The sequence below is a fragment of the Pteropus medius genome, unplaced genomic scaffold, assembly GCF_902729225.1.
Source record: "Pteropus medius unplaced genomic scaffold, Ma_sr-lr_union100, whole genome shotgun sequence".
Lineage (NCBI taxonomy): Eukaryota > Metazoa > Chordata > Mammalia > Chiroptera > Pteropodidae > Pteropus > Pteropus medius.
Window position 1 is genome coordinate 16838415 of NW_024352785.1, and position 13235 is coordinate 16851649.

The following is a 13235-nucleotide window of genomic DNA, read 5'->3' on the forward strand; positions in this document are numbered from 1 at the left end:
ATCAGTCTGCCGTAGGAACGGATGGAAGGTGTCCCCGGGGATGGATGTATCACAGTATACAAAAGCAGGTACATCGGACTCAGAAGATTGATTTTTCAGAGAAGAGGGTAGAAACGGAGAGGCTTCATATATATATATATCACTACCAAATAATAACAAAACAACAACAAAATAATAATGCCAGAAAGCTCTTTAAGCGTATGCCCAGGGTATCAGAATTCCATATCGACTAAGTTTTTAAACACAGATTTTTTTTTTTTTCCTAAACGGTCCCATCTTTTATTAGAGGCTAATGTTAAAAGTCAAAACCCATCAGATTTCTAAGCAAAGTGAAAAATAACCCAAGCCTTACAGCGATTCAAGAAAGTTTGTGGCTAATTTTACAACATCCACCACCAGTGAGGTCACACTGCAGGAACTCGATCCTATTCCACACTAGAATAAATAATGACAAGCAATAAACTGAGGGACACAAAGTCACAGCTAAGAAATGGAAGACAGTGCCTCACCGTGATGAGTCAATTATCCAAGTGCAAGAAAATCTTAATTTTCAGTTTATGGAAATAATCCTCCTTTCCAAATCTTTTTCTGTTCCTGAAAATTGGCACCTAACTAATTAACTGTCTCAAGTCCTCTTATGATTATGTCTCGAGTCCTTTTCTATACTTTTCACACTGAGATACCAACCTGAAGCCCTTCATCCATCACATCTGCTCTAGGAGCAAATCGAAGGAAAGAAGGACTCTGCACACCCCAAAGAGAGGCAATGAGAGAGAGGCTTGCGCCCCACCTGGGATCCCTTGCACTGGGTGGTGTGTGAACAGGCATGCCAGATGGGAAAATTTTTAATTCCAGTGCCTCTTATATCGATCCCTCCCAACGTGGTTGCATAGTACTGTTTTAAGTGGCTTCCCAGTTAAAAGTACAAGGGGGGAGGTGCCCCCAATGCCCCAAATTTCTAAAGCCAAAAGTAAATTCTGACTATCACTTCCATTTGAACAAACAGGAGAGCTCCCCGTGTCTACTGCTTTCAGTCCCTTTCTCTGGTTCCTTCTTATGTAATTTATTTTTCCTTACGGAGGCTATCGAAATTTTTCTTACCTAATTATGAAATACGTCCGATAAGAATATATTCGATGTAATATGCAGAATTCGAAGATTTTTCTAAGAGTTTTTGTTTTTCTATCTTAAAACAGCTTGTTTTCTGCCTTCAGGTAATTACGCTTACACCGGTCACCTGATTTTCATTCTTCACTTTTACTCTCATTCCCCATAATTGGTCACTATTCTTAACTATTTTCTCTCCATTACTTCTTTCTCAACAGTTTCTCCCAATATTGTCTGCTTTCCCATTCGCTCAGCCTCTTTTGCACGTATTTTGCTTTCTTCCCTTTAAGTTTCAGCCCTCGAAATTTCCCCTCGTTACAGAGGATCCTAACAATGATTTTTGAGTCTCTGACCCTTCTCCCTACCCTCATTCTTGCCCTTTCTTCTCTCCCGAAAGACCGTGATATTGACAACTGTGTCTCCTTTATCCTTGACCAGTTTGGCTCAGAGGAAAAAAAGTCCCCGATTCTTCATTTGCTTTTTTTCCATTGGTGTACCCATGGGCATGCTTCTCCCTTAACTGTTCTACTCTACTCATTCCCCAATGGAGCAATGAAGCTCTCTCCTTGGTATTTAGTTTTTCATTATCTCTTGGCCTCTGTCAATGACACCGGCCACCTGAAACCTCTGTCCTTAATGATCTTATGCTATGGTCTGTGATCCAACCATGGTCTGTGATCCACTATCAGTATGGCACATGCCTGATTTATATTTCCAATAGCAATGACAGGTTAATCCTGATCTATTTCTCTTGTACCTTGCTTCTGTTGTGACTAATGGGTTGCACTTGCCAGATGGACTGCTGAGTTAAGGGGCAGGGAAGGTGCTGTGGTCTCCCGCAGGTCACAGAACAGACGTGACTGGATCAACTGGGGCTTAAGCCTTTGACCTCGGCTTCATTAGCTCTGAACCAACCAGCCGCGGCCACATCGTGATGATGGCCCCTCACTAAATGTAAGAACCCTGGCTCAATTCAGAAGGTAGTAGTGAAAGGCTCAGCAACACAAAAACGTCATGTCAGAGAGAGCGATCAGTTGAGATCTATGTCCCTTTCTGACTCTCATGATCCCTCTCAGGGGCAAGGGTGACCCTCACCCTGCTTCTCACATTCCTCCCTGTTAGCACTTACAGTGGAGAGCCACTTTTAGGGACACCTGATTCATTCTGAAAGTAAAAGCAGTCGTGAACAAAAGGACAAACATAGTTCTTATTTCAACAAAAATCCAAAGAGCATAAAAACCACTTTTCTTTCCTCTCCAAATACCACAAAGCAAATTCCCCTTACAGGTGACATAAATACATCATGGGGAAGAGGGCACGGGGAAATAAATAAAAATAAATTGTATTTACCTTCTTCTGTTTCATGCCACACGATCCCTTCCAAATTCACACTGGTCCCAGGTTCACAGGGCCCAAGACACTCTGGCTCTGTCACTACTCCAACTTCACAGGTATTGACACCCACGGAACGAGTCCGAACCAAAAGCTGCTCAACCGGTGCTGCAATATTGGATGAAGATGGGGAAAAGTAGGAGGGTAGAATCTGAGGCGTGAGACTGCTGGAAATCGGCGGTGGTGGAGCTGGCACTGTAAACAGGGGGTCAACCTGAAAGACAGACAGGCTTACTGCAGTGGTGCTGCACTCTGTGAGTTCTTTTTAATGCAATCTGTTTACATCACTTCTAGAATATATCACCATTCCAAATTCCATTTGCAATTATAACACGCTTTGGGAGTTTTAATGGTGCCAAAATATAAAGTAGAATAGAAATGAGCATTTTATTTTTTCATGCCAAACGAGGCAAATATTGGAGCTCTAGCTTCCTGAATTATAGGCAAGCCTTCGATGTCCTCCTAAATCCACCAACAGACAACCCTTAGCCCTCAGTACATGTGAATCAAACGTGCTTTGCAAAATTAAGACTATTTCCCACTTGTAATGAAATCTTATTTTCAAAATAAGCTATTTTCCAAAGGAAAAACTCCAATAAACACCACATATGCATCATTGGACATCTAAGCACAGGAGATGGACTAAAATCATTTCCAAAGTACTTTATATAAACCACGATGAATTCAAATCACTACTAAAATATATATAACTTACTGGGCTGAATATATACAATACATAAACTTAGATTACACACACTGAAACACATAAACTGGATATTATTAGCATGTATTAAGCACCAACTTCTAATTAAGTGTTCTACTACAAAATTTAGCAGAATTCACATAAAGGGAGAAATAAATGGGTGTGCCCAACATCCACAGAATTTGAGTTTCTCCAGTGCACGAGTCCTTTAGTGGTTGAACTTGTAAAGATCCCTGATGAGTCTGACCATGACTCCGCAGTCCTCTCTTTAAATCCAGGAAATAGTACTGGCAGCCAACACAAGATCCTGTGGTGCAGTAACTGCTTTACACCCCTACCCTGAGAAGAGCAGCAAAGGAGTTCTTCACAGAAAGTTGAGGAGACTGGCCATAGTGAAACCAAAAGCTATGCCTGTACTAAACAGGTAGATCACCAACCGACTGATTCATTCAACCCATTTTAACAACTATCATGACCGCTATAGAATAGCTGTGGTCCTGATGACACGCTATCAAATGTGAAAGAGCCAAATGCAAAAGCAGGTCTGTTCCAGGACTCCAAATCCCTACTTAGGTCCTCGTGTTGCATGTGGACACCACCATAGAAGGAAAGACACCTTGCACATTTTATCAGTTGAGCTAGCAAACCATATGTGTAAAAAAAGGACACGTAGAAGGCCGTTCTGATAAAATGCCACCTTAGTCTGATGTACATCTATGTCCCCACGTAACCTTTGTAAGAAATCAACACTTGGCTACAGATGTAATATTACATAGTCTTTTCTGTTAAAAATAAAAACACACATACACACAAAAAGAGTGCATTTCAAGATAAGTCGCATGAGGAAGTGTGCTCCCAGTTAAACAGCTGAAGCAGTCATCTGTGTGGGCTCCTTGTTCATGTAACTGTAGGAACTATTTCTACAGTTTGCTTTTCACTGAAGTGATAAACTGACGTTCACTTTCCTGAGTGATCCAAGATGCAATAGAACAGCCCTTCATCCAACTGCATATTAAAGAAACTTAATTTCCTGCTCTCAAAGCTGCCATAAAACTTCTTTTGTCGCATGCTTTTTATTGTTCCTCATTCTTGATCACAGAGCCCAAGAAAGAAAAGCATTTAACAGCCCCAAACCCCAGGTCTGGTGATTAATGCTTTCGTGTAAATGCAGCTTAATGTGGATCAAAGTTCACACTGATAGTTCCTATTTTAAAACTGGGCTGACAAATGAAGAAAAGGGTTCTGAGGAAGGAAATTTAAGCGAGTGGGGAGAATCCAATGCTACCTTGTAGTCTTTATCACAACTAGAAAGACTGTGAGATTGGACTCGCTTTCCAGAATTTAAAAAAAAAATAACCAAGACAAATTATAACCCAGCTACTGTACTTCCTTTATGCATGTTTCTCAACAACCTCTTAATTTGTACAGTTAGTTGTAAATTGACCGTAATTTGATGCTACACATATAAACTGGAAAAAAAAAAAAACGAAATGGAAACGATATTCTCAAACTGTTCTTTATATCACTTGATCAACAGCCTATATTAATTCCAAGAGAAACAAATTTAGCTTCAATTGGATAAACAAGAAAATGAAGTGAAACAAAAGAGGTGAGGAGACTTACAGAGCATCGACTCTCTGATTTTGAAGATCAGGACACAGTAGGAGCGATGTGTGCGACAGAAGTTATGGGGACAGAGCATGCTGACACGATGATTTTGGCCCCAACTCTGACACACTAATTAAGCTTGTGACTTTGGAGACTCATTTAACCTCACTGAGGCCCATTTTCCTCAACTGGAAAATGTATTCCTTCCTTGGCCTGCTAATATTGACAACAAATCATATTACAACAAAATTGCAGACTAAATCCTTACTTCAGTATGACTCTGCTTATGAATATATTTGCATACATGTACACACACGCTCACATACTATTTGATCCCAAAGAGTCTAGGCGGCTTGAGAAGAGAGGCCACTGGTATCCTGAGCCTATTAGCAAGCTGTGTTTATTTCCATTAACACAGTCCAAATGCAATGAAAAAAGTTTAGTTGATGACATTTATAGAAGAGACATTGGAGCCCTGTCCCCAAATGTTTTAAAAGGAGAAAGCTAAGGTTCAGAGAGTTTGACTATAAATTGAACTTAATCATAAACAGTCCTCCCCAATGTGATAATAGTCTAAAACCCTTAAGCTTGATAACAAAACTCAATAGGTAATACAGTTTTAAAGGCTACTCTTTGGCTTATACAGCAACTTTTAGTTTTTCCACTGCACGGGCTTTCCCACAGACACCCAAAACTGCCATTCCCACAGGCACAGGATCATCATGACCAGGGAGAGCAGAAAAGGGAACTTTACTCCATTGGGACTTCAGGATTTAGAATGGAGAATAAAGGCCACCGTGTGATTGACTGGGGGCCCTTCTTCCCCAGAAGTCACCAATGACAGAGGAGGTGAGGAAGAATTACAGTCACTCCCAGAGGTGTTTTATTTAGCAGGTACGCTACTTTAAAAATTTTTTTTTGCCAATACAAAAAATTAAGGAAATGTCTGAATTTCCACTATCTCCTAACACAATAATTGAAAAAATGTGCTCTGCTGGGCCCACACCCTCGCATCAACTAATAGGGCTAAGCCTGTGGTAACCTGCCCAGGCACAGGCAGCTGAGTTTGTGCCCCCAGCTTTTCCCTGAGACAATCACAGAATGTTTTAGCTATAAGGTCATCTAGCCCACCTTACTCATTCTAGAGGAAAATGTGGTCCATATTTGTGCAAGGGCAATAAGTTATCTCTCGTGGCAGCCCAGGTGAGCACGAACAAGCAGCGTCCTACAAGCAGAAACTTTACAGTAGGGGGCGTTCAACAGACATTAGGAGACAAAAGAGGGGCGGATGTGAATTAATACAGAATGTGGCCAATTCCTTCTGCCTGTGAATGCCCCCAGTGGGAGGTGTTCCCCTCCCCCCGAAAAGGTTTCAGTTCTCTTGTGTACCTAAGGGTGTCTAACACAAAGCCACACATACCATATGTAAAGCAGGATTTTAGAGGGTGATTTCAAGAGTTATTTTTTGCCTTATACAAAAGATCAGCTCCACTACGCCCTGATTTCTCAGGTCACTGATCCCCTACACTGAACCATAATTTCTTCAACCAATGAAACTCATTAACAGAGAGGGAAGCGCCAATTTTCACAGACTCTCTCTGGTGAGGCGGCAGCATATGCTTGGACATGGGAGCGGTGGGCCTTGGGTTGTGCTGGGTCCAGACCCTGACCCTGTTGGTACTTGCTGTGTGGGACCCTGAGCAAGTCGCCTGGCTACTCTAAGGCTCAGTGTCTGGGTCTAAGAAATGGGAGTAAGAATAACAATTACCTGCATAGGGCCCAGGTAATGACTCAGTGAGATCATTCATGCAAAGCGAGGGCTCAGCATAATTCTTAGCTCAGTAAACAATGACTTAGAAAAAAAAAAAATTTCCCAGGTCTGATGTTACAGTGCCCTAACCCTTCACACAACCTTACAAAGCTGCTTTTTATATCCTACTATGTTTAACATAAATCTATAATCTCCTCCAAATGCATGGTGAAGTGCAGTTAAAGTGTGTTAAAAGTATAAGAAAAAGGGCTTAACCCTGAGAGGTTCAGCCTGGGGAAATACTGTTCCTTTCCTACACTGGCATCTGGCAGCGTAATCCGCCCCATTTTATAGCAGGTCCTGATGAGTCCTCCACGTCTACAGAATCTCCTTCACTAGTCTCTCGTTACACCTCTTTTTCATACCCTGCTCCCCCCAAAGTCTCCATTTACCCACCTAAATTCGATCAATCATATGGCCAACCAATAAATAGTTTCTACACACCAGCTCTGTGTCAGGCACTGTTCATCTTGCTGGCAAAGCTGAAGTGGGCGAGACTGTGACACTAGTCAAATAACTGTACAAATATAGCAAATTTACAACTGTAACTGCAGAACCCAACCAAGGGGGTGTCCGTGGGAGCCCGAGTGCAAACAGCAGCAATGAGTGGGAGACTGTGTGGTGTAGAAGAGGTGGGTCTCTGGACCGGGAATCCAGCTCTACCTTTAGCTACAAAACCCTAGGTGAGTCTCTTGATCCCTGTGGGACTCAGTGGTTTCATCTGTAAAATGGAAGTAACACATGGCTAACGTGACTATTATGTGAGATCATACCGACATTAGTTCAGGGTCCGATACAGAGTAGCTCTCAATAAATAAAAGCTATTGCCATTTGCAATATTATTATCATTATTACAAATATTCTTGAGACCCGAACTAAAAAGAAATCAATAGGTGGTTTGGCCCTATAAGGCCAAATGCTAGGATTTGCTACTTTCAAAGGCAATTCAAGAGAGCTAATTATGAATATCTTTCTGGGGGGAAGTATCTTAAATTGGCAATAATCAGATACTCCATTTTAAAATCATTTAAAATATTAGCAGTCTCATATTATTAATAACTGGGGGGAAAATGAGAATAGAGAACTGGCTGGTTTCAGTAATAGTTCCTTTGTCAAAGCTCTTTTCTATCATCTTGATGGGACACTGATGTAACCTATTACAGCCCAAAAGAGGAAAGTAGGAAAGCAGCCATCTCCAGTGGGGGGAAAAAAAAAAGACCCATAAGTCTAACAGCTGGTGGTGGCAGCCTGTCAAACTGAGGAAAGTTAATGTCAAGAACAGACGCGCGGCAGTCTCTCACTGTTATTTTTGCATGATTATTCCCAGGTGTTGGTGCACGCTGAGCAGTAGCCTGGCTATTTATCACTGGAGAGAGCCTAAGAGCATGGGAGTGGGGGATCAGGGAGGGTAGGGAGAGGCGGGGAAGGAAAGGTTATTTACACAGATAGCGGCACTTAGCGTGTGTAATCAGAGGACTGGGGGTGGGGGGGCGGGGGTGGAGGGGATCTGCAGAGAGGTTGTGGCAATATTTTCTCTGTTCACCTCACTTCAAGGGCTTCCTCAGTGCTGATGAGCAAAGAAGGCTCCAAAGCTGAAGTGCTGGTGGCGGCAGCTTCGCATCACTCCAACAGTGACTTATCAGCCAGTGATGGTTTCTAGTACCTGGAAGCCGACAGCAAATGAGGAAGGGTCGCCAGGACAGGGCTGTGGGTGCTCCAGCAGGCACTCCTGCTCTGCTCAAATCCATCTAAGAGACAGTCAGGTGGCTCAGCTGTGTGGACAGCTAGTGCGGCCAGCAGAGAAAGAAGGGGGAAACGAAGGGCCAGGGAAACAAGCAAGCCTCAATGAAAGAATCCCTCCCACGACCCAGGGCAGGAGAGCCTGCCCTGGGTTTCTTCCATCTGTTGCCACAAATCTCCAAGTTCATCTTGCTATTAATCCCTCCATCCTGGGGCTCTCAGATCACCGACAAACAATCAGAGGGGAAATGGTGTTTTATTTTGCTCAGTTGATATTTTTACATTCTATGAGTGCGGTGGGGCGCGATAACTTAATGCTCACTTTTCTCCATATATCCTGGCATTTGGCTGTTTTACGAGATTGCCCACAGTCACCTCTTTAATTTAAAAGGCATTAGACAGAGACTGCACTTTGCGAAGGGGAAGTCACAGCTCTTTAAAGGTGACCACTGCCGCAGTCTCCCACTTTCCATTTTAACCGCCCTTTCTGACATCACTGCTTCATTAGCAGAGCACGGGAAGCTTAAAACTGTTTCCTTAAGCACTGATCTTTTCTCCATCCCTGATGGACAAATCTGGAATGACTGCCCTTCAGTCATTCCTAATTCTGTCTTTCCTAACCGTAGAGCAGACTTTTAGAACCACGATCAAAACAATTTGCGCTTTACAGCTTTTGGCGAAAATGACACGAGCAAATTCTTACTAAGGGCCTACTGGGTACCAGGCACCACCACACATTTTCTATATTTTGAACTTAACTCTCACAACATCCCCATTTCATAGAGGCAGAAACTGAAGATCTCAGAGGATGGACAACTTATCTGAGCTGAAATTGAAGGCCTCTGATTTCAAAATCTATAGACTTTCTTATAAAAAATGGCAGCAGCTACTGTTCAACGTATGTAAGACAGGAGGGCTTAGGTCACACTGTGCATCCTCTCGTTCAGTCTTCACAACAAGCCTGTGGGGAAAGCACTTTACAAATGAGAAATAAGAAACCTGGGGAAAGTATCTTGAAAAGGTCGCTGAGGGTCAGTGGCTGAGCCAGAATTTGAACCCGCATTGATCTAACAGCAAAGCAAACTCTTCTAAATGTAAAATAGAACTCAGGTTGGAAAGAACCTTCCTCCCAAGGTCATTTTTTGACCCTTTTCTGTACGTTAGAAGCCATGCACACCTGTGCCACCTTCTATTTATTACATAGTTCAGAACGGTGTATCTCGAGTGTCCAAGCAAACACTTGCAAACCCTACTGAAGAAGCCCCTCTTAGAAACCTCACTGAAAACAAAGCTCGCGTTTGTTTTGCTGTGGTTTTTTTTAAATCATCCAATTCCAAAAGCTACAACTATGTACAATGACTGGGAACTAAAGCATTATCTTCATTTTTTTACTCCCAGGTGTGAAGGCCAGAGACTGCCCTAAATGAAAAGCCAAAGGCTTAGCTGTTAGCCTGATAGGTCTCACTGGGGATGGAGCGGGACTCTGCCCCAAGGCCAGTGGGACCAAGACAAATGTTTCCATTTCCGGCCAGGACTCCAGCCATCCTGAAGCCGAAGAAGGCCAATCCAGGGGCTCTGTGGTGCTGCTTGTGCGGGGTGGAGGGGGCGGCCGAGGCGAAGCCACGGACCGTTAGCGTATCACTCTAAAAGTGGCCCTATGTGCAGGTCACAAAGCAGAGGCACAGATGGGCCAGCCACATCTGTAAAATATAAACAAGTGACTATTTTAAACTTCATTCTCTAATGTTGACAGCTTTTCAAAGCAGAAGAAAAGGTACTGAGTATATAGAGTACAATTAAACTACTCAACTCAATGTCTTAATTTTGTGTTTTGTTTTGAAGCCAAACCAAATTCAACTGTGTAGAGGTCCACAGGAAAGCGACACTGGTGGAGGTGGAGGGGACGTAGGGACTCTGGCCTTGAGCACGCTTTCCACCAGACCACATCAGTTGTCACGTACTTAGCCTCATTTGCGTTCTTTAAAAAAACATGTCCTGTGGCTGAGCCACAGACTCTTCATCTGTTCTAAAAGTGCCGCTGACATCTTCCACTGCCCGGACTGCTGCGTGCGCTTTAAACAGTAGCAGTAAATGATCAGTGTCTTAATACCTAATTCCTAAGGGTTGTCTGATTTCCTCTCATCCTGACTATTTCTAAAGACACTTAAAAAAAAAAAAAGCCACAAAGAAAGGAGACAGCTCTAAAGGTATGAAAAAAAGTCTGTCTTCTTGGATTAATCCTTTTCTCAAGTCCCTTTACTTTTCTGCACAAAGGTGAATCCCTGAAAAGTTCCACACAAATCCCATTTCTATCGATTAGAGCTGTTCTCCAACCCTTAAGAATGAAACTTTTAAAAAATGAAGCTCAGCGGTACAACTCTGGATTTTTAATTATGGATTTAGCTTTAACGTGGATGTACTGATATTAACGAACAAATCCATTTCAAAACCTCTAAATATTGAGTATCTTAATAGATCCTGGCCATCGATGCACTGCCTGTTGTTGTATAACCCTAATTTCTCCTTGAAATGAGGTTGACATTAGGGAAAGGTCGGAGGCCTCGCAATCTCATCCTTCTGGACACATACATGATTTTAAAGGGCGGTGGCGGGCGGGGAGGCTGTTTAAGAGGGGAAAAAAAATCACCTTATTCCGAATCCTCTCTACTAACAGCACTCCTTTACACTAACTAGGGAATCTCACTCACAACCACCTGAAAGGAGTATTTTCAACTACAATTTTAGACATTTTAATCATCAATACAATACATGCCGATCATAACAAATTAAATAACAAGGAAGTGCCTGAGTCACATCATTTGGGAACTAAGAAGGTGCCTCAGAAAGAGGCAAGAATCTGCCTTTCCACGGCATGGTGGGTTGGCCACAGAAGGGGGCGATTTTGACCCCCTGCTCAGCACGCTCTCTTGGTACCATTCACTTCCTTCCTGGTAAAATCTAAACATTGCTCCTGTAAATACAAGTCTCAGAGGCTCAGCGTGATGTCTCGCCCTTCTTCCTCCCAGACCTCCCAAATTGTGACTCTAAATACAGATCGATCTCAAGAAATTAATGAAAGCTTTGAAATTTTAATTTCATATCAAATCAAACAACTCGGTAAAATAAAGCTCTAATAGACTATCACAGGGCTAGAAGGTTCGAGAGAGAGCGAGCTAAAATCACAAAGAGGCCCTATGGCCAGGCCACCTACACACCTATTTTCAAAGATCCCTTGGAGACACTCACATCCACTCCCCTTACAGCTCTACGGAAAGGCGAGCGTAGGTTTTCTCATCTGATTTTACAAACTGAGGAAACTGAGGTCTTAAGAGTTAAGGCACCTCTCTGGGTCAGAAGCAAAACAAGACGCCATGGGATATCCCAGCAGGGACTATGGTGACCTCTACCAAGTTTGGTGCCGTAACTCAAACTTTTAAAAGTTTCTTCTCATAAACAACCCCCCCACACCCAAAGAAAAACCTGCTCACAGATCCAGAATCCTATTTTCCCTCCAGAGAACATAGCAAATAATAAAAGTCAAAAGATCATTCTCCAGAGGGAACCTCTCTTCTAACAGTTTCTTATGCATTCTTCCAGAGATTTTTTTTTTCCATTTAAAAATAGCCTTCTGTGCTGCATGAATCTTAACATGAACACGTACTACTTTCGTAATTAAAAAAAAACAAAAGCACAAAATTTTTAATAAAAAGATGCTAAGCCATGCTATTTTAGAATAAAAGTAAACAAATGCTAACACAGAGGGAGAAGGCAGATGATTTAAGACTATTATTTCAACTCCTTATGCAGAGGTCCTGAAACCGACAAGCCAAGGGTGGTATAAGGACCTAGTTTGTGTGATGGGGGGCAGTGTATTGATCCCATGTCCTCCCCTTTATAAGGGCTGCGCTTAAAAGCTGTCTCACCTTGGGAAGTCGTTTCATCATCTAGCAAATTTTTGCCAGGTGTGCCACTATGTGCCAAGCATTGCTGCAGGAGCCCTGGAGGGGCTCCAGGGTGACAGAGGGGGACAAGCAGTGGCTGAAGAGCAGTGTATGGTCAGGGCTGAGGTGGTCAGTTAGGCCCAAGGCATTATGGGAGCTCCAAGGGTGGGGCAGGGAGTGTGCAAGATGGACCTTAAGCAGTGCAGGGCGGAGCCTGGGGAAGGGACTGGAGGTACAGGTAGAGCTGAGCCATTCTGGACAACACAGTCAGTTGAGGAGTTCAACATGTAGAGAATCAAGGATAAGAGGGAGAGCTGAGGCTGGAGAATCAGTCACTCACAAGGAGTCTGGGCCAGGCTAAGAATTTGGTGGGGGCTTGGGGGATATTGCAAAGTTAGAAGAGAACACTGAGGATTTTAAAACGGGGGCACGCTGAAAGAGGACTGGATGTTCATTTGGTAAAAGCACAGAGGAGGCTGTGGGAGAACAGATGAGAGGGGGTTAAACTGGAGGAGAAGGAAGAAGGACAGCTCGGAAACCATTACAGTAGAGTCCATGGATGGCAGCTGTGGTGGGGATGGGGAGAGGGGTGGGGGAAGAAGGTGAACTCAGAGAGGAGTCCCGGGGTTCTGTTTCAGTTGGCCAGGGCATCTTTCCCTGTGATGCAGAGGATGGGTGGAGGATGGCCTATGGAGTGATGTCTGTCAGGCAGGTGGGTAGAGCTCTGTGGGACTCAAGAGGATTATCCAGACTAGAGAGGAGTCGCTGGCATAAAGTGGTAAAGCCAGCAGAGTGGACACGACGGCTTGGGAAAAATGTAAAGAGCATGAAGAGAAGGGGCACAGGCCCCAACACTGATGAGGCAGAAAAGTCGAGGTCACAGCAAACCAGGAGAGCTGAGTCAGCAAAACCAAAGGAGAGAGGCTCTAAGATC

General features: G+C 43.3%; 1 protein-coding gene across 6 annotated transcripts in view; it reads right to left on the reverse strand.

Annotated features, from left to right (window-relative positions):
- Positions 1–13235, reverse strand: part of ZNF608 (zinc finger protein 608) — a 147424-nt gene that overhangs the window by 55438 nt on the left and 78751 nt on the right. For all 6 annotated transcript variants that reach the window (XM_039848574.1, XM_039848575.1, XM_039848577.1 and 3 more), the window contains one exon: positions 2458–2713. In XM_039848574.1, coding sequence (XP_039704508.1) covers positions 2458–2713 — 256 coding nt within the window. The remainder of the gene's footprint in view (positions 1–2457; positions 2714–13235) is intronic.